The sequence below is a fragment of the Coffea eugenioides genome, chromosome 5, assembly GCF_003713205.1.
Source record: "Coffea eugenioides isolate CCC68of chromosome 5, Ceug_1.0, whole genome shotgun sequence".
NCBI classification, from domain to species: domain Eukaryota; kingdom Viridiplantae; phylum Streptophyta; class Magnoliopsida; order Gentianales; family Rubiaceae; genus Coffea; species Coffea eugenioides.
In genome coordinates this window covers 49,724,510-49,746,622 of record NC_040039.1, presented here as the reverse complement: position 1 = coordinate 49,746,622, position 22,113 = coordinate 49,724,510, and the positions used below count along the sequence as shown (strand labels likewise).

General features: G+C 36.2%; 3 protein-coding genes across 3 annotated transcripts; all 3 read left to right on the top strand.

The window, feature by feature from the left end:
- The first annotated feature begins 1,866 nt into the window (after nucleotides 1–1,866).
- LOC113771946 lies at nucleotides 1,867–3,873 on the top strand. Its single transcript, XM_027316492.1, has one exon. The coding sequence runs from the start codon at nucleotides 1,867–1,869 to the stop codon at nucleotides 3,871–3,873; it is 2,007 nt and encodes a 668-aa protein (XP_027172293.1).
- Nucleotides 3,874–15,083: 11,210 nt separating this feature from the next.
- LOC113771945 lies at nucleotides 15,084–17,720 on the top strand. The gene has a single exon (XM_027316491.1). It carries the CDS (start codon nucleotides 15,084–15,086, stop codon nucleotides 17,718–17,720), a length of 2,637 nt encoding a protein of 878 aa, XP_027172292.1.
- A 1,730-nt stretch (nucleotides 17,721–19,450) lies between these two features.
- Nucleotides 19,451–22,113, top strand: LOC113772030 (probable serine/threonine-protein kinase PBL23). Its single transcript, XM_027316570.1, has 5 exons — nucleotides 19,451–19,595; nucleotides 20,119–20,300; nucleotides 20,432–20,621; nucleotides 21,100–21,491; nucleotides 21,668–22,113. The coding sequence occupies exons 1-5, from the start codon at nucleotides 19,451–19,453 to the stop codon at nucleotides 21,968–21,970; spliced, it is 1,212 nt and encodes a 403-aa protein (XP_027172371.1). The 3' UTR covers nucleotides 21,971–22,113.

The window sequence follows — 22,113 nt, the reverse complement described above, 5'->3', positions numbered from 1 at the left end:
AAGATTTGATGAGTGCTCGGCTCGCGAACCTGCAATCAAGGAAGGATATACTCTTGCAGCATGAAAATGACAGTAATTTTAAGGCCTCATTGGAAGGGGACAAGAAAAATACTAGTCGTTCGGTTTCATCAAGGAAGCCAAACGATCCTCTAATTAAGCAGTAGTCGAGACTCAAGCCTTAAAGATATCAAGCGAAGACTCTCCCCATTCTTCCACGCCAAATGAATTCTCCACCAATACCATGACTAGTGTGTTAGTTGATAATTTGATCGATGACGATATTCCACTCTTCCCCAAGAATGTAGAATCTGAAACACCACCATCAGCAAAGAGGTTCAAGGGCAGTGGCGATGACTCTACCGAATCAGTAACTTTGAAAAATCCCAAGAAATCATCTCAGCAATGTACTAAGGAAAGTAGGGAGTCAATCATTGTTCAAAGCAAAGCAGCCAAGCAAGAATGACTATCAAAAAAGAGCACCCCATCTGGTAAAGGCACCTCTGCCTGAAATCCTATAATTGTTTGTGAAGACTGAAGAGAGCGAGAAAACGGAGAATCAAGAAAAGGCATTTTGTTTGCTCCTGGAAGGGATGCGGGCTGCAAGTCACGCACATACTCTGTCTCGAGGGGAAAGTCTCCCAAATATCCCATATTTGTTGTTGTTGACTAGAGGAAATTAACTAAGTTAGAGAAGCCGAGTGGACGAATTTTTGGACTGAAGAGCGAAGGAAGGTTATTTCCTTTTGCTTCCTTTTGTATTCTGCTCAGCAGACTTGTGTCCTTCTTGCTTGTCTTGGACACCTATGACAATGTGCTGCATGCTACCAATGTGTGTAATAGTTAAACTCGAGTAATGAAGTATGAATGTTATAAATGGCAAAGCTTAAACTTAATTTCGATGTTGAGGTATGTTATAAACGGTAATGACTTCTACAAATAATCCCACAATTGAATTTATTACAGGGTAGGGGAGAGGGGTTTATTAAATGAAGAAGAGGAGCCTAGTCCTCTTGAACAAGAACTTAAACTAACCGCTTGTAGAGTAACATCTGCAAGTCTTGGATATGACTGCAACTTCCCATGACTGAGCAAGCTTAATTCCACTTCCTCATTTTGTTAACTATTCACAGCAGGTGCAGTGTCTTGTTCTTTAAAGCAGGGAAGATCATTGGATACTTGTTGCAGCAAATTAAATTAGTGACCCTGTCAAATTTCTTGGAAGGCGCCGAACGTTAGATGAGAATGATATTAAGAATACTGCAGACACAAGAGGAAAAGCTAGAGGCAGGAGCTTCCTTTCTTGTGAAAATTGTACATTTACTCTACAGCTAAAGCAAAATGGTCGTTGTGTCCTTATTCAAGTATTATTGGCCAAAGGAAAATGGTCTTAATTTAGCATTGAGCTTATTATGCAGCTTTACAGTCACCCTTACCTGACATGGAAACGTAGTGAACTGGCATGGGCATCTCTGTCTTAAACCACCTAAAAAAATCAAGAGTTTTTCATACAGGGAAAAGAAAAAAAAAAAAGAAAGAAAGAAACGAAAAAAATCGAAAGAGATCATTGTGATGGAGACACTGTCACATTGCTAGTAACAAACCAGTAAAACACGCTTGGTAGCATATTTTGATCCATTGCATCATGTCGTTTAGTAGTTTAGGTGATGAAATACAAGTGCCGTATTTGAGCACTTTGAAGCAGAGGAACAAGCGTATGGATGTGATTGAATCATGACATTTCGGTTAGCTTTCTTGTCCAAAAACCTTTTCTAGTCACCAAACAACCTAGAAGCACCTAAAACCCTGTCCCTGAGCAAATATATCTTGGGAAAGGGAAAGAAAAGAAGGGAATTCTGAAACCCAACGATGGAGGAGCAGCCATCAGATACCGTGATGGAGGAGAGAGAGGAGCTAATGGTTCCACCCACTGGTGGAAAACCAACTCTAAGAACAGCCTATTTCCTCAACCCCACCGATCATCGGACTTTCGTCGAGAAAAACGTCCTTTCTTCAGTTTCCTGCGCTTCAAATGTCATGGTTCCTATTAACTCCAAACAAAGCCCATTACGTGTAGTCTTCGGTGGATGGAAATGCCGCCAACTGAGGGAGTGGAAGAACTGGGTTCATCAGTTAAGACCTGTATATGAAGACACATGGAAGAAAGCTGGAATCTTGGAGGCTATTTTGGCTTCAACTTACCATACCACAAGGGATAATGATCTAATAATTAAGCTTGCTGAGAAATGGTGTCTTGAGACGAATACGTTTGTCTTCTCCTGGGGTGAAGCAACCATCACGTTGGAAGATGTCATGGTTTTGGGAGGTTATCAATCTGTCTTAGGAGATTGTGCTCTAGGCCCTCTTGCGGGTACTGAAGCTATGTTTAGCCAGGAGGAAAAGCTGAAAAGGGCCCATAGTATGATTTCACGTTCTATGGGTCAATTTGCAAGGCAACGTCCTTGGATCCGTCATTTTAAGGGAACTGGGAAAAAACTGGAGCATGAGGCATTTCTTGCCTTGTGGTTGTCCAGGTACGTGTTTCCCAACTACTATGACTTTGTAAGCAAAAATGTCTTCCCCGTAGCTATCAGTCTGTCTGGAGGCTTTCCCGTTGCAGTTGCTCCTTCCCTTCTTGCTAGCATATATAGGGATATGGGCTTGCTGAAAAAATTTTTAATAGCTTCGGTTGAGTGTCCTGATAGTAAATCAAAGCTTTATTTATCTGCTCCACTCCAATTAGTTCAACTCTGGGCTTGGGAAAGATTTCCAACATTAAGACCTAATCCTAACCCGCTTGAATTTGGAGAGCCAAGATCAGCCAGATGGCACATGTTAAAGAAAGTGGGAGTTAAAGATGTAAGGGAGGCTTTGGATTCAGCATGTGAAAGTTTCCAATGGCGGCCATACGCCATAGCAGTAGAAAACTGGAACATCCCGAAGTTTTACAAAGAAAATGAGGATTATGTAACTGTTGATTCTGGTAAGGACTTGGTGATGGAGTCCTGGGTCAGATGTTTGAGAATTTCTGAGCTAGTTGGGATGGACTGCCTAGAGCTTTATCTTCCACATCGAGTTGCAATGCAATTCGGGTTTGACCAAGATGTTCCAGGCTTTGTCAAGAGATCATCAAATTGTCAGACCCTTGAGATCGCTTGGAGCAACTACAACAGGCCAATTAAAGATGTCAAGCTTCATATACCTGCCCGATTGTTCGAATCAGACGTCACAACACGGTACTTGGAGTGGTGGGATAAGTTGAAGCTGGATCAGGGAAATGCTACTACAATTACAAATGTTGTCTTGCCAGGCTTGTCTCCCAATCCTGATCATGTAGGACAGGAAGTGGATGATGATGATGATGATAATATAATGCTTGCTGAATTGATGAAGAGGAAGAGGGGTCGTGCTGATGAAGCTATAGGAGTGTCTGGAGGTTTTGAGATTATGGCAGATGCTCAGGGCTTATCACCTGCACCTGAAAATTGTGTCTCTGTTAAAAATCCTGAATCAGGGATAAACTCTGTAACATCAGGTGACGAGAATGTTGGAAGGGTACTGGAGGAATACAGGACGGATAACTCAAACGCAATTATAGTAAAAGAAAGATTGATGAATACTGAAGAAGATGAAGAGGAAAGCTACAAATCTAGTGCCGGTGATCCACTGGAACCTAAGATTGGTACATTAGATAATGAAAGTGTTGCAGGTGGTGCGTCTCAAAGTGGATATGCTGAAATCAATGAGCAGAGTGGAGCTTTGCCAGAGAGACTAAACTGGAACACAGAGATGGAAAATCTTGAGTCTCGAATTAGGAATCTTGGGAAAATACTTGCCTGGATTCAAGCTGCTGAAGGTGAAGCAGGAAGGAAGTAAGAAATCTAGCAAAAAGAACTGCTGCATCGTCTCTTCTATAATTCACTCCAACATCACTTCATTTTGAGTTTATAGAAGCCAAAGTCTTACTAATGTAGGGGATTCCACATGATCGGTTCCGGTCTTATGTAGTATTTTGGGTATTGGACACTGTTATTAAGTCTTACTAATGTAGGTTGTGGGCAACTCGAACGTTGCTAAGTACAGCCTGAGGAAGGAAATGATCTACCAAAACCACCACTACATTTTTTGTTAAGGGATCAAGGAAACAGAAAGAATGGAAGTTCTAATTAATTGAATTGAATTTGCTGATATGACTGGATTTTGAGTACTTAAATCTAATTACTGAGACTCTACATGACTTTTGTTTTTGTTAAACTGCAGTATTTTGACAAGTGGAAAGTGTTGAAAAAGAAACTGTTGACAAAGTGGTTTGAAATATTAATGAGATATTTAATACTCTATTTTATTTATTTATTTATTTTTTTGAAGAGAAGTTGACCAGCGCCCTGTTTAATAATCCAATTAATCATTTAAATTTAACGAATTTAGATCTTAACGTATTCAAATGCATTCGATAAACCAAAAATGAATTAATTAAATGGTACTGAATTTTCTCAAAAAAAAATTTCTAAAAAATAAATAATAAGCTATTCATTTCAAATTTCAAATTTCAATTTTATCAAAGTGATCTTTTTTCGCAAATGAGTTTTAAAAGTAAAGATTGTTTTGAAATGTGCCTTACAGATTTTTTTTACCCGCTTAACAAAAACATTAGAACAATTTACAAGAATAATAATCCTAGTCAGAATGCCTCAAAATATTTAGGTAGGAAAAAGTATAAGATCAATCTTTGTACAAGCAGCAAAAGTGTTACAAAACAAACCTGCTAAATGAAATTTCAATTTGTCTTGGGTTGAACTGTAAGTACACATGTTGCTCGTTTTTTTCCATGCCATTAGCTGTTGAATTTTGTTGGATTGCATCCTCATTCATACTTAATGGTTAAATATCTGAATTCTTTACTCATCATCACTCAATAATAAAATTCTGTTTGCATTTAACATAGCTTAATTAAAAGCTAGCATAACTTATTTTCTAAGTTCTTATCAACAGATTGTGCTTCTCTTAACATATTAACTAAGTGATCCACATCCAATCCTTATGAATGTCTGCTCAAGATCTACAAGTACATCCAGTGGATTATGTGGGTATTTCTTAGCCATATTTAGCAGCATAATCATGTCTAGCGAGTTAAATTGAGCGTTAATTCATTTATAAGATTTTTTATATTCTCTCGATGTCAAGAGAGGGACGAAATGTCACGCCAACGTCTAATTGGGTAATTCATTTATAAGACGAATAATTGTAATAAGTACTGTCATTTATTTATCGCGCGTCGGACAAAGTAAGCAAATAATTGATTAATGCTTTTGGTTACAAAAATTGAAAATCTGAGTGGACTGCACCACATTACTGAAGAAAAAGTGCTGTGCTCATGCCATGTTATCCTTTATTTATCATCAATTAACAGCATAGCAGCTTACCATCTTGGGGGAGGTAGAAATTAGAATGTAGTTTTTTTTTTTTTTTTACCTTGCTCTCTCTCTTCAACTTATATTATACAGAGCTACAACGACAAATAACACTTCAACTTTCCATACTTGAAAATGCACTTTCTGGGAGAGAAAAAAATATATATATAAAAACTTCAAAATGCAACATACAAAACGGATTGCAAATGGGACAAATCTATCCCAAGAACCCAAGTTTTTTAGCTGGTGTCATCATCCAGTGAGAAGTATAAGCAGTTTCTCACTTTCTTGACTGAAACAATCATCATCCCTCATCCATACAAAAGCATTTCTGTCGCTCGTCTGCCGCTTCATAATCTCTCTCTTTCTCCCCATCGCTCGAGCAATCCTCCCTGAAGATGCCTTTCTTATGCCATGGTAACTTCTCATCAATTCTCCGTTCTTGCCTTCTGTTTTTCTTTAAAATTTTTTTGTTTCCTTGCTTCCTTCTCTCTTTTTTTACCTTCAAAAAATTTTATTGTATTTTATTGCTGTTGAGACTAAGAGTTATACCAGTAGAATTGACTACCATTTTGTGGGAAATGTGCATGGTCCCCTTTGAAAAAAATAAAGTAGAGGGAATGGAAACGGAAAGAAGTATCACAGATTTTAACCAAAAGGAGATTGTTCTTAACAAAATTTGCAATAAAAGAATTTTTTTTAAAAAAAAAAAAAAATTTTCTCAAACTTTGTGAAGAATTTTATGAATTTGCAAGTATATCAAGATCCTCAAGTTGGACAATTGGCGTGACATAAAAACTTTGCTTGATCTGATCAAGAGGCATCGCCGTCTTGTGTTTTGCCGTGCTCGCGAGTTCAGCATATCAATACCCACGTCTCACTGTGTGGGGCCGCCTCTCAAAATACCATCTATACCCTTAAATCAGAAACGCAGACTAGGCACTATTAATTATTGGATTAAAGGACATTTTCATAAAAAATGATTTTTATAATGCTGCTATTTCTTTCGTATTTTCATTTTTTTTTTGGGTAAGACATTTATAATGCTCTTAATTACCAAGTAAAACTCATTATCATAGAATAGAATAATGCATTCACTCTTTTTGGAATCATGTTTATTCTGGTACCTCTTAGTTAGATGTCGCAGTAATTATATTAAATGAAAATTATTTTTGGTACCTAATAATTTTAGTTGAAATTTTACTTGTTAATTCCAATAGACTAATATAGTTAATTCACAATTTAGTAATTTTTGTTATTGTACTGCCTATTATTGTAGCTTTTAATTAGTTAATATTATCACGTCATATCGTTGTCTCGTGATTCTTGTCGCATCATATCATTGTCTTATGACTTTTAATTGATTACTATTATCATATCATACCGTTATCTTATCGCATCATATCCTTGTCTTGTCGCTTTTAAACTGTTTTTAGTAGTTAGAATTTTCATCGGTCAATATTTTTGTTTGGTATACCTTTTTTTTTTTTAAAGCAATCTTAGATACCATTATAATGTACTAAAATAATTATTGTTGTTAGTGCTTATTGTTGTCATTTTGGAATTGGACAATGATATAACATATTAAAATGCTACCCCGTTTGGAATGTGAGTTTTTTGGGTGTTTGTCTAAAACTTTATTGTAGTTTATTGTAGAAGTTTTTAAAATTTTTTTTGAAGTGTGTGTTTTTTTTAATATTTTGAAGTGTATAGTTTAAAAATTTTGAAAAGTTTTTTGAGGTTACTGTAGTTAAAGTTTTTAAAAAACTTGTAGCAGACAAACTTCGCAAATAACTTGGCTTCCAAACAAGGTATTAACACATGTTCATACTTTTGATTTATCAGCATTTTTATACTCTAGTAAACTATTCTTAGTTGCAAATTATCTCATAGCACTCGTGTTCAAAATAGTACACGAGTCTTCTACATATTTTTCTTCTATGCTCGAGAAAATTAAAATTGTTAGTAAATATTCTACTTTTCATTTTGTTGAAGTAAATATTCTACTTGTAACACATTGAGTTATCATCATTTTCTAGACAATTCTTAGTAGTATTTTGTCACTTTTTAAGTCATTCCTGTGCTATTTATTGTTCAGAATGGTAAACTGATCATATACATACAAGTATACGTATACATACATACATAAATATATATATATATATACATATACATATTCTACACCTATGAAAAAATTCTCATAAATATCCTACTTATAATACTTCAACCTAGTCTAGATCATATGCAATCGGATGAATTATCACTGAAATATGTATATCTACTAACTATGAACAAAATTCATTAAAAAAAATCAATTAGGACTACAACATCTCTTGTTTGTAATGCCCGAATTTCTGTCTATGTAGAAAAGTGATTCTACTGTCTAATAGCCTACCAGAATGAAAGGGCAACAAAGTCTTTTACGTGTTCCTCTTCTTGTCCATGAGCAGTGAGTGATAAATGAAAAAATCAAGTATTCATTTCTCTGTTTCCTTCTCGACTAGGCCAAAACTTTGCCGCCAATTATTGATTTGCGTTACTAAGAGAAAGAAAAATTGGATCTTTATCTACTATCATTGCTTAATTAGTTGAATGGAACTCTTATAACTTTTGTCTACCTTAAAATGGCAGTTCCATTAGATGATGACGTCGTGGAAGAAAGGGAAGAGATCATGGCTTCAGCCAGTGGTGGTATTTCACATAAGAGGACTGCTCATTTCCTGAAGCCGCCTGTTCCTTGCAGTGAAGGTTCAAACTTGAAGCTTCCTTATCTTTCACCTAAACCATGGTGGCCTCTGCATGTGGAATTCAACGGCTGGAAAGACCCACAAAAGAAGTGGGAAAAATGGGTTGATCAAATGCAGTCCAAGAACCAATCTTTATGGAAAAAAGCTGGAATCTTTGAAGCTATCATGTGCTCAAAGTATAGGTTTCACAGAAACAACGACTTGGTTTTTGGTCTAGCTGAAAGATGGTGCTCTGAGACCAATACTTTTGTACTCCCTTGGGGTGAAGCAACTATTACTCTGGAAGATATGATGATTCTGGGTGGCTTTTCTGTTATTGGTAGCCCTGTTTTGTTGCCTTTGGTAGACAAGGAACTGGTTGAGATTGAGAAGAGTTTGAAAAAAGTGCATGCCAATTTTGCTCAGAAGAAAAGCCATGGCCATCTTCAATGGCTGAATTTCTTCATGGAGTCTGGAAAAAGACACGAGCATGAAGCTTTTCTTTCCCTCTGGCTGTCAAGGTTTGTTTTCCCCGGGAATGAATTTGATCAGGTTGGAGAACATGTCTTGCCAATTGCCATACATCTTGCTAGAGGGATGCGGATTGCACTTGCACCAGCTGTTCTTGCTTTTGTATACCGGGATTTGAGTTTGTTGAAAGAATCAATGGCTGTTTTGCGAAGTCTTGAGGATGAATCAGGTGAATACAGTGTTTTGGCACTTGGCCTTTGGGCACCTCTACAATTCGTTCAGCTTTGGGCCTGGGAAAGGTTCCTGGTATTTCGGCCAGAGCCAAATATCATTAGTTTTGGGGACCCAAGAGCAGCTCGATGGCATGACATGAAGAGGTCTGATATTGGAAATGTGAGGCCTATCCTTGATTCATCTGGAGATATTTTCTTATGGAGACCATATGCTTTGGCTGTGGATCAGTGGAAATTTCCTGAATTCTATAGGGAAATAGAACAATGGATAGTTATTGGTCTATGCCCAGATGAGGCATTGGACTCCTTTGCACGATGCTTGAGAGCTTGCTTGCTTGTTGGGATTGATTGTGAAGAGCCTTATCAGCCACATCGTGTAGCAATGCAGTTTGGATTAGATCAAGATATTCCCGGTTTGGTTCCGCGTTCGACTGAAAGCCTTGAAGTTGCCTGGATCAATTACAGCAAACCTTTTGACCAGGGTGCAAGCTTGTATATTCCAGCTAGATTATTTGAATCAGATTTGAGCATCCAATATCAGCAATGGTGGAGGAACCGAGTGTTGGTTCCAGTAGACTCATTTCAAGGTGTCTCACGCGGAAAAAGGAGCTCAAGGATACAACATAGAAGAGATTTACCGACTTCAAGACAAGTTGGATTGGAAGGCATTGAATGCCATAGTAATACTCTTGCAGCAGAAGAAAGAGCTTCTATCCAAGTGCAAATCAAAGATGAATCTGATGTTACACCTGGACTTCTTCCCAAAGGAGGCTACACTTCAATTCTGGGGATCGAAACTTCTGCAAGGAAGCAAATCAAAGGAGAAGGCAATGATGCTGATGTTCCGCCGGGATTTCCACCCAAAAATAACCATACAAAGCCAGAAAATTCTAGCGAGAAGCAATCGGAACAAAAACTAGCCAATGATGCCGAAGTTCCTCCCGGATTTCCTCCCAAAAAGAACCATGCTCTTACAGTGAACCCAGAAACTTCGAGCGAGAAGCAGCACGAAGGAGAAGGTGATGACGCCGATGTTCCTTCTGGATTTCCTCCTAAAAAATGCCTTACTCCTGTTATACTGCCTGAAATTTCTACCCAGCTGCAAATCAAGGAAAAAGGTAATGATGCTGATGTTCCTCCAGGCTTTCCTTCCACATCTAACAATAATCCAGTTTCTAGGCCGAAAACTCCCACCAAGCAGCAAGCCAGATCAGAGGATTTTGATTTAAATGTTTGTCCTAGCTTTGATATTGGCGACAGTACATTTGTGTGGCCAGAAACTTCTGTGAAGAATTACAAGCATGGACATGATTTTGACTTAAATCTACCCCCTGCCTCTCCTTCGGAATTGGATAGCTTGTCGGAACAAAATCACGCAAGCAGCTATTGTACTGTTCCTGATGAATCGAAGACTTCTTCAGCTTCTCAAATTCAAGACAAGGCTTCACCAGCAGCTGCAGCAATTGAAAGAGGCGACAGCAATTGCACTTTCAATTTCAGCCCAGAAATATTAGCAAACATGCAAGCCTTCATGAATAGAATTGGAAGGGGAGTAGATAATCAATCGCATGGGAGCAGGATTAGAGATTTATTTCAGTTTGGTAGAAAACCAATGTAGTACTTAGCATCATTGCTGGTGGCAAATATGCGGACTTTTACTTTGAAAGTTTGGTTGGAGTATTATTTGAAATATTATTTGGAATAATTCCTTAGCACTTTTTGTGTATGATGTATATGAGATAAAAAAGTGATAGAAAATATAAAAATGTGAGTTTGAAAATGCGCTTATGATGCAAGCGAAATATTATTTAAAAAAATTTAATATCCAAACAAAGCCATTGTTTTCCATATTTTTATCTTTTTGTCGCTATTATTTTCTTTTTAAAGAGCCGCACTTTACGGTTGCACTTTTTTTTAATCTTGTTTAAATTTATTATTCTGTTTGTCCTATTTATTCTCGTTTTAATGGGATGGACTTTACAATTGCATGAATTAAATAGAGCTCATGACTATTGGCCGACTTGTACACATGAATAATTAATACATTTGTCATCTAATCTTTACACTTTACACTAGAGGCAAAGCTTAAAAAAAATCTAATAAATAATAATGCAATTGATACAAATGTGGACATCCTCATTTTTAAGTAGAATAGGCATTATAAATTCGAATTTTGCACGTTTACTTTTGCATTTAAATATGATTTTTTGTAAGAATTAGAAAAAAAAAAAAGAGTTCAGGAACTACATTCAATTTAGAAAAAGATACACCTACAAAGGCCTCGAGAGTTACCATTTCAACTTCGATCGGAATTCAGGAGGGCACATTACTGAGTAACTAAGTATAATACTACCTATTTAATAATTCAATTCAACACTTAAATTTAATACGTTTAGATCTTAACATATTCAAAAGTGTTTGATAACAAAAAATAGAACACCTCAATTAATAATTCATTTATCAATTATCATTTAATACAAAATATACTCGAATGTTATGATTTTATACTTAACAATTCAGTAACTTAATAGATTCAAATTTCAAATTTTAGATTTCAATTTTATCAAACACACATTCTTTATGCGTTATCATCATCCTTGAGTAACTTAATTGTGAGTAATGTATTTTCATTTGATACAAGCATTTAATTTTCATAATAAGATTATGGTATTAAAGAACATGTCCAAAAAAAATTACATAACTCAGAGGGCCTACCAATTTTACATTTTTTTTTTGAAAAAATTGTCATGCTATTGAGGACAAATACACACACAGAGACATGTGTGTGTGTACGAGCGCATAAAATGATATTTAGTTTCACTTTTGATAGGTAAATTGGCTATTTTCAAATTTTGTCAAGTGGACATTTTATCTTCATGCCACATGGTAAATTAAATTATAAGAAAAAGAGTGTTTGTTTGTATCTTTGTAGATTTTATTCTTTTCTTTTTTGGTAACAGTTAATCATAATCCTTTTTAAAGTTCCTTATTTATAGTCAATTTCATTCAATTTATTAATGACTTACCTTATATAAGTTTATATTAATTGTATCTTCTTTATTTTTTATTAATCAACCCATATCTTTTCTTTCAATTTCTCGTTTTCAATTCCTATTATCGACTTGACTATTTATTATCATTACTAATATTTGGACAAAATATGCTATATTAATGCTCATGTAGATAGTTTTTCCCCTTCATAGGTTACTAAGTTGGCTATATCGAAAAAGAAATTGGCTAATTTGGTTTTTTACCAAGTGGAAGTTTTATCTTTTCACCACATAGAAAAATATTGTATTTGCTTATGTTTCTTGGTGGATTTTTTTTGTGGTAACAATTAATTATAATCCTTTATTACTTTCTTATTTATAGTAACTTTCAAACAATCGATTAATTACTCACTTTATATAAATTTTTATAATTTTGCCTTATTTTATTTTTTGTTAATAGCTTTCCTTTTTTTAATTCTCTACAATCACATTCTTTATTCCTATTATTGAATTGATTATTTATTATCATTACTAAAATTTGGATGCACTTTTTTTTTCTAGCATTCTAATATTTCCTTACTTATAGTAAATTTAAAACTATTACTTCCCTACATTATATATGTTTACATTGATTATGCTTTTCTTTTTTTTAATCAATCAGCATTATGTTTTAAAAAATTTCTTCAATTACATTGACTATATTTTCTTTATGGATTTGTCTAACGAGTGCCCATTGTGCACCCATTAAGATATATTTAGGTGTTAGATTTTTGAAAAGATAAGATTAAATAGGAAAAATGTATAAGTGCAAGAGAAGGTAGTCATTGTTAGTATGTGTATATACATAATAGGTTGGGTAGAGTTTGGTGTATTAACAAGTATCTATTGGGCACCCATTATAAAATGCCTTCTATTATTTGACTTGATTATTTATTTGTAATTCTAAAGTTTCGACAATTTTCATTTTTCAATGAATTTATATTCCTTCAATTTTAGCATATCACTGATACAAGTCCACTTAAATTGTATAAATAGTCATTCTTTTTCTAAATTTTTTTCTATAAATTTTTATGCTCTCTTTCCATTGGAATTCAATATAGGTTAAGATAGTATTCATATAAATACGGGATAATAAAAGTTCTCCCAAATTACTTTTTTTATTAGTTTTTAATAATTTGATCAAATAATAAGTTCATTATCTATTAGTTTGTATTTTGAAATTCATTTTAGTTGCGAAAGAATCACATTTATTTCCTAATATATCTGCATTACACATATATTGACATATCACCATTAATTAGAGTAAACATATCTGAATCATAGGATATGATTTGATTGAAACTAATTATTAAGTTGTTATAAATTAACGATCTTTCATGTATTTAATCCAAATGTTTGTTTTACAATTAGCATATAAAATTTTATAAAATAGTATTCTTGATTATTTTATATCATTTTTTTAAAAAATAAAAATTTTAGAGCATAAAAAGTGCCTGTGCAAATACAAGGTGAATAATTAGTAACATTAGAATCCATTGCAAGACCAAATTCTAATTTTTTTTTTGGATGAATAAAGTTGCCAATACAATTACAGAAATTAGTAAAAATTATAGTCTGCAAGGTGCATGGATAAATATTCATCAATCATCATTCAAAAAGAATATTGTAGGTGGTAAAATATAATCTCATACTTTATGAAAATCTCTTTATTTCTTTCTGTACACACAAATGTAATGGCTTAAAATAAAATAAAAAAAAAACAGAGTATCGTTGGTACAAAACATATTGCCACCCTATATAATTAAGGATCCCTTATGTTTGGCTTAGAACACAAATATAACCGTAATGCTTTAATTAATTAGGTACCCAATCACACCACTCTACCCATCAATTTTATGTGTACATACAAAGTTACAAGTTAACAGTGTACTACACAATAAACAGTCTTTAGCAAACGCATGCATTTGCCTTTTTTGCCTAAATTTAACAGCTTGGGGGGAACAAAATCAAGCTCCTGGAGGAGTTCTGGAGGGATGCTGCAAGGGTGCAATAATCGTGGAAGTAGCCATTAATCTGGTGCTAATGAATCCAAGACTTCTTCAGCTTCTCAATTAAAGTTAAGCCTTCATCAACAACTGCAGCAATTCAAGAAGCGTACAAGTACAACCCTCCTTGCATGCATGCATGCATGCAACCAGTAGGAATTGAAGGACCATTAATTAGCACTGCGAATTCAAGCTCAGAAGGACCTGCAGATCATACCAAAGATAGTAATGAGTCTCAAATTTATGACCGCCATCCATGAAATTAACCCAAAAATATAGAACTGGTAAAGCCCATGAATTAATAACCACCATTTCAACTTCTTCAAGTTGAAATTCATAACTAAATTGAGAATTTTATTAGGCTTTCGTCTTCTTGAGTAACGAAGAAAAAAAAAAAAAAGATTAGCTAGCGTACTTGAAACCATACAATTTGCATGGTAAGATTACAATAATCAAAAAGTGTCAAGATTAATCGTCTAACAATAATTACTTTACGAGGGTCTACTGACTAATTTGTTTGTTTGAAAAAAGTTGTTTTGTTTTTTGAGAAATATTTGTGGCTAACCTTAAGTGGTGGTATGGTACCATGTATTCTTGTGCTTCTTAAAAAGTCTTTATGCCTACCTTACAAATGTATAGGTTCTTGAGAAATACGTTTTGTATTCACTTAACGATGTATATGTCTACATTAATTATAAAATGGTAAAGTCCTAACTTTCTGTATTGCTTGAAGAAGTAATTAGTAAAATTTAGAATGTGTATCGTGTTCAGTTAAATATTCACAATTCAAAAACAAAAGAATATATGTATTTACTACTTAACTAAATACAATCTTGAATTTCATCTAATTTACATATAATATTATTAGGATAAATAGATGTGATAATAGATGAAAGAAACCACAAGAGAATTCAGTCCAAAAAAGATTAGATGGTATATCAAAAGCTTTTTGTATCTTTTGCCACCAGTTTTAATCTACATACCAAACGTCGCGTTTTTTGCTCCTCTATTTTATTTTGTCAGAATACACTCACGCATCTACACACAAATGACAAACGAAACGGTCTCAGTTCTCACTCGTCTCTTTTGTCAGCACACACTCGCACAGTCAACCGACAGGGAAAATAAAAACCCCTACGCAGTTCGCACGCAAATGGCACAGCTGTAACAGAAGTAAATCTCAATCAGTTCATCGGTGAAATTCTCTGGAATGGCGGAAGTTTTAGTTCAGAAGCTCATGGCAGAACTCAGGGAAGAGATGGTATGTCCAACCGGGGGAGAACCGACTGTTCGAATAGCTCATTTCCTGACTCCCTCGGTCACCTCAATCGGCGGGCCTGTTTTTGATCTTCCCCCGAACACCTGCTTTCCAGGAGCTACATCCAGCTTTGCTGGCATTTTCAAGAAATCCAAGCTCAAAGTGAACTTTTGTGGGTGGAGAAACCCGCAAAAGGATTGGAAAACATGGGTTGATCGCATGAGTTCACTGCACCGTGCAGCCTGGAGAAAAGCTGGTATATTTGATGCTATAATGAATTCTACCTACCTTAATACCCGAAATGAGGATCTGATTTTTAGTTTTGGTGAGAAATGGTGTCCTGACACAAATACATTTGTTTTCCCTTGGGGAGAAGCTACAATCACATTGGAAGATATGATGATCCTGGGTGGTTATTCTGTTCTTGGTGACCCAGTTTTTAGGCCCGTTGATACGGATGAATTTGCAGAGGTAGAGAAGAAACTACTTTTAGCGAGATCCGAGTTGGCCAAGTCGAAATCTAAAAAGCCCTCGCAGAGTCTTTGGTTGACTAAATTCATGGACAGTGGAAATGAGATCGAGCACGAAGCGTTTCTTGCATTGTGGTTGTCCAGGTTTGTATTCCCCAATAAAACTAGTGATGATACTGTACAAAAAATTGTTATACCTATTGCAATCCATCTAGCTAGAGGCACTAAAATTGCTCTTGCACCGGCAATTCTTGCTAATCTTTATGCTAGTTTGAGCGAGTTGAAACAGGCTCTTGTTGATTCTAGAAGGATGCAGAATGTTAATGAGCAAGATAAGATTTTGGAACTTTTAATTTCAGCCCCATTTCAGTTAGTTCAGATATGGATATTGGAGAGATTTTTAACATTGCTTCCAAAGCCTGTAACTCTAGAACATGGTCAGCCAAGGTTCGCCAAATGGAGTGGCCTGAGGATGGAGGATATGATAGACGTAAGCTTATCCATTGACGAAGCAGCTGATTTTTTTCTTTGGCGGCCTTATGCAATTGGATGCAAAAACTCACTGCCTCACTACATTTACAAAGAGAAGGAACAATGGGTGTTGGTTGGTTCCGACATGGATGAAGATCTAGAGGCGCTTGTCAGATGCTTGAGGGTGAGTGAACTGGTTGGGATAGAATCGGATTGCATTATGCAGTACCTCCCACACCGAGTGGCCATGCAATTTGGCTTTGATCAAGGTCTTCCTGGTCAAGTAACGCGAGCTAATTTGAATATAAGTTTAGCCTGGGAAAATTACACTAGGACAGTTAGAGATGAGCGGTTGTATATACCATCTCGCCTCTTTGAGCCGGATGTTACTACTCAGTACCTGGTGTGGTGGAGGAAGTCCATGTCTGTTCAGCTAGCTGCAAGTGTAGATTCTGTGACTGGAGCGAGATATAAGGGTTTGAAAAAGCAGTTGTTACTGAAATCTTCTCAAAAGAAATCTGCCAGTGGTGCACCTGCTTCAGCTAGTTTACCTAGGATGTGCGATACAGTCAGACCAAATGATTCAGAAAAGAAGGCCATTGCTGATAAAGAGAGTGCACAGACTTCATCTGAAAAGGAATCAGATAACATTTCTCTTGTTCCCCCTGGTTTTCCTCCCAAGCCCAATCAAACAGGAACAAGCAATTCAGAGGATGCAGATCATCAAATACAAGCTAAACGATTAAAGGAAGGAGCTGATGGAAACCACAAAGCTCAGAATATAATCAGAATGACTGGCGCACAATATAAGAAGTACACTGCAGATCGAGTTAGGAGTTCAGGAAAAAGAGTACTGCTGAAATCGGATAAAAAGAAACCAAACAATAATGAAGTTGTCACACCAGGTTTTCCTACCAAGGGAAACATATTGGGAAAAAGGGAGTTGGAGGATGAGGATGGACACACAAGAGTCAAACGTTTGAGGAAAGTAACTGATGTAAGTGGGAAAACTGAAAATGTAGTCATATTAACTGGTTCAGAATATAAGGCAATGTTGCTAAATACAGCTGGAAGAAAATCAGATAATCACGGTTCTCTTCCCCTAGATTTTTCTCCTAAGCACAACACAGTGGGAGCCAAGGGTTCAGTTGACAGGAATGGATGCGTTCAGTTTGAAAGTTTGGGGAACAATGCTAATGGAAAAGACAAATCTCAGAGAGATTCTCAACTAGAAGGTCCAATTTCCTCAATTTCTGAGAATATTACTGTTCAGAAAATGCAGGTAGAGCCCTCAGAGATTAAGTTAGAAACTGAAATGGAAAAAAGAAGCTCAAGAATGGCACTGGCACATGAGACTGAGACTACACCTGATGTATACCTAACGGGTAGATTGGTTGGTTGTGGATCACGTCATAAATGTGAAGGTTCTGAAACCCAACCCTTTTGTCATCTTCCTGTTGGGCCAAGCTTACCAAATTTAATAAAAGACAGCAGTGAAGCGGGGGCTGTTATTCATGAGATGTTCGGAGTTGATAGAGGAAATGGGAAAAGCTGTAGTCATGAAGCTTGGGATGTTCTAGCATGGAAACTTGAAGCTAGGATAAGAAATATTGAGAGCACCATTTCCAGGTACAGAGGAGGATTATAGTCTGTAAGTGTTGATGAAAATTGTGATTGTCTTTACAGTGCTTTTATTCCAGCTGCTAAAACATAGGGGATGTAACTAATCTGTATTTTAGAAGCAGTAGAGGCGACTAGACCAAATCGCTCTTAGCAGCAACTGTTACCATGTTTGTTGTTTTTGTTTCGTGATTGTTACTTTATTTGTCTGATGCTTTCTCACTTGATTTTTAGCCAAAATTGTTTAACATGCTTGTGATCAGTGAATGCAATTTTCTTGTTTCTATGTGTTCTAATAGACACTGCGCAAAATCTTAATTTGGAATAATAATTTGTTTTGCCAATTATGCCCAGTAACTATACCGTTGAAGGCAAGATTGTGGTATATCATGCTAAAATTATTCAACAGGGCAGTATACTCATTGCTCTCAGTCTGCATATTTCTTTTCTTCAGCCGGCGTAGTATCAGTTAGTTTTCAACAATCTCATACTTCATTGTACTTTCTTTCAAGTTTTGAGTACTGCATTTCATTATCAACACAGTTTGTTTATTCAGCAAATCTAACTTTGTTTTTCACTCTCATTTTCATATTTTTGTCTGCATAATTAAAATATATCCAATCAAGCTACAGTGTTAGGAACTTGTTTGTTTGGGGAAGAAATTATCTTTCCCAGTCTCATAATCCCCAACTTCTGCCTTTTTATATTTCATTCTTTGGACTGCCTGGATTCTGAGCCTCTGAGGACTCTTCCAACAAAATTTTATGGTATTCTGTCGGGAATTCTCATGAAATATGGGATAAGTCATACATTCAAATTACTTGAGCCTGTTGCGGGTCATAGGCAGATTGCTAATCAGTGTCTTTTTTAGTTAAATGCCTGTTGCAATGTTTTGAAAAAGAGAGACCAAAGAAAGTAACTTTTGAGATCAAAGAATGCAGTCACTTATACTATACTAGAATCCCGTAAATTTACCAAATTTTGTGGTAATCTTTTGGCTGGGGTGGGGGGGGGGGAGTGGAGGGGTGCACCATTCCCAGGCATGGTGTGTGGACGAACTGAGCAGCAAGAACTGAAAAGGAAGAAATGATTTCCACCGTGAGTCGAAGAGCAGCGAAAGAGAATGAGGACTTCAGCTGCTTTGGCTTAAAGGGAAAAACACAAGCTTTTTCTTTTGTTTCTAGACAAAGAAGAATAAAAAAAGCCACCATGGAGACTTTTAGGGGTGCTGCAAAATGCAATTGGCTTACAAAAATTACAACATTTACCTATATAACCTGTATAAGAATAGAAATAACCATAATTGTCCGCACAAGAGGATGACCCAACGTAAGTTTAGTCTTAGACAATTAATTAAAAACACTATGAAATGTTTGTTGCTAAAATGGGATTTATTTTCTTAGTGTTTCCAAATTTTTGACGTTAGAAAAATTGGGCTTGCCAGATGTCCTTGTCGAGTCTCCGGAAACATTGATTTTGGAAGGAAAAAGAATAACCCATTTTAACGAACTCCTCTTGTTTCCTTGAGAGACCAGAAAAAAAAGCTGGATCTTTCAGGGCTGAAAAAAAAAAAAAAAACTATCTTTCTTGGTCTGAGTTTCAAACTTTGAAGGTTCATTCCACATTGGACTGTGCTTCTTTAATCTTTTCAAAAAAGATTGCACTTTTGTCGAAAAGGAGGAATCTTTGATTATTGGTTCCTGGATTCAATGTTTTTCGGGACCAAATATGATAGAGACGAAATAGCAGAAGAAAAAGATGAACTGTTTCTCGTGTTGTTTGTCAGAAGAAAAAAATCACAAAAGGTCTCTGAGAAAAAGCATTGAGGAATTCAAAAAGAGCATCCAGGAGCACCAAGAAACAAGGACTATAGCCTCATTCGCTAACATTTCCTTTAAATCTGGTAATTTTCATGTATACAGATGCCATATTTTTGTTAGATTCAGGAAGATCCGCTTTTTTAGTTTTCTTTTGTTGAATGGCTTCCTTTCACCAATTTTAGTTCTTTCCCATATTTGTTTTCCATTTCCATCCTCAATAAGAGGAGATTGCCAAGAGATGACTTGTTTCAACGTTTGCATTGTCCTCTTAAATTAACGATACAGAAAAAATGTTTCTTTCAATTTTGTAATGTATTTCCTTCGCTCACATTCATGATAAAATCTCCTCCAGTTACTATAAATTCGATCAAATGCAAGGCTCTTAGATTTCCAGAAAGTTCAGCAATTGTCACCAAGGAATATTTCATGATGGATATGCACACGAGCTGATTGTCATTCTAAATCAGTAAACCAATGTTTTCACACCAACAACCTGATTAATTGTAGACTTTTTTCCTTTTGTTTTGGGGATTAATTGGAAATATCCTCCTCCCTTTTCCCTTTTTTCTTGATTGAGATGGTTAAACTTATCAAGTAATTATGCAGATAGCAGCAAAAGGAGGTATATATGTGAAGAAATTGAAAAAATCGGAAAACAGAATATTTCAGCTCAGATTTTCACATTCCGAGAATTATCCCTTGCTACTGATAACTTCAATGCTGAACGTTTGATTGGTGAAGGAGGTTTCGGTAGAGTGTACAAAGGGCAAATTCAAGGCAAAGATACAGTACTCTCACAATCTTTTCATCTCTCTCTTTCTTTTGTCCTTCCCAGAGTTTGCCACGTTTCTCCAGAAGCTTTTCGGATGCGCTGACTCTCTCATTTTTCCCTTTTCTTCCCCTCATCCAGGTTACTAAGGAGGTTGCTGTCAAGCAATTAGACAGGAATGGATTCCAAGGAAACAGGGAATTTCTTGTGGAGGTCCTGATTTTGAGTCTTCTTCATCATCCTAACCTTGTCAATTTGGTAGGATACTGTTGTGATGGTGATCAGAGGGTGTTAGTTTACGAATACATGGCCAATGGCTCACTTGAAGATCACCTTCTCGGTATGACAAATACAATCTTGTTTACTTTGTCATTGTCAATGAATATGACACACTCCGATTCTGGTAGATCTAACCTGCCTAAGTACCTCAAGGACTGTCTGAGAAAGTATATCTCAGGCAAACACTTCAAATAGAATCATGCTTCAAGGTTCATTGACAATTCATTGTGAAGTATTACTATGAATTAGTTGTTCTTGCAGTGCAGGATAATAACTGTCATACGAAACTTCAATACTATATGCACAGCTATGTATCTGCCAGTCCACTAATTGATGCACATAGTATTCGGCTCTGTAAACTGATAGTTTCAAAATTTATAACTTACTTGAGAGTCCAAATTCCAATGGTGGATAATAAATTACAAGTAAAGCTATTGATATTGAAGATAATTTTATTGCATTGGAAGACTTTCTGCTAATACAACAACTGAACAAGGTTCTGTATGGGTATTGCTGATCAGACCATCTTCCTTTTCCAGACATAGGTCCAGAAAGAAAGCCTCTTGATTGGAACACTAGGATGAAAATAGCTGAAGGCGCAGCAAGAGGGCTAGAATACTTGCATGAAACGGCAAACCCTCCAGTGATTTACCGTGATTTTAAAGCATCTAACATACTTTTAGACGAAGACTTCAATCCGAAGCTTTCTGACTTCGGACTTGCCAAGTTAGGTCCAACAGGTGATAAGACCCATGTATCTACCAGAGTAATGGGAACATATGGCTACTGCGCGCCTGAGTATGCTTTAACAGGCCAATTGACAGCTAAGTCTGATGTATACAGCTTTGGCGTAGTGTTCTTGGAGATGATCACAGGAAGGAGAGTCATTGACAATTCAAGACCAAGTGAAGAACAGAACCTGATTCAGTGGGTAAGTTTAACAACCAAGGTTACAACAGATTTTGAAGTTTCTCTCTTTCGATTTTCAATGTTAGTAGGATTAATTGAAAGCTTCCATCTGGTATGTTAGAAGAAACACTGGTAGTATATTAAAGATAGTGTCTAGATCCTTGTGGCTGATGTGCTTCTGCAACTGAATGATTACAGGCTCAACCGTTGTTCAAAGACAAGAAGAAGTTTCATTTAATGGCAGATCCTTTGCTTGAAGGAAACTACCCTGTTAAGGCACTATACCAAGCTCTTGCAGTTGCAGCAATGTGCCTCCAGGAAGAAGCTACAACTCGACCTTTGATTAGTGATGTAGTGACTGCTTTGGCATACCTATCTACAGGCGATGAAGATGCCGAGGGTAATGCAGAAGACACCAAAAAATCCACCAATGAAGGGGCAAATGATGTACATAACCTTCAGCACAGTCCATCAAAGACGCAGCAAGGGGAAACCATATGATTCCAGTCTTCTAATGTAAAATGCCATAGCATGGCTCAAACCATGGCTTCAATTGATATTCCCCACTCAATTCTTTCGCGTTTCCCTTGGATTCCTAAGTCGTTATGGATAGTTGTTCTTCATCCGCATGGATGTACAAGGGA

Bases quoted from the DNA above. Each gene is read 5' to 3' on its own strand.
- LOC113772030 (XM_027316570.1), top strand. From the start codon at position 19,451: ATGAACTGTTTCTCGTGTTGTTTGTCAGAAGAAAAAAATCACAAAAGG. The intron at 20,301-20,431 runs GTACTCTCACAA...CAGGTTACTAAG, and splicing joins AAATTCAAGGCAAAGATACA to GAGGTTGCTGTCAAGCAATT. The intron at 21,492-21,667 runs GTAAGTTTAACA...GAATGATTACAG, and splicing joins AACAGAACCTGATTCAGTGG to GCTCAACCGTTGTTCAAAGA.
- LOC113771946 (XM_027316492.1), top strand. From the start codon at position 1,867: ATGGAGGAGCAGCCATCAGATACCGTGATGGAGGAGAGAGAGGAGCTA.
- LOC113771945 (XM_027316491.1), top strand. From the start codon at position 15,084: ATGGCGGAAGTTTTAGTTCAGAAGCTCATGGCAGAACTCAGGGAAGAG.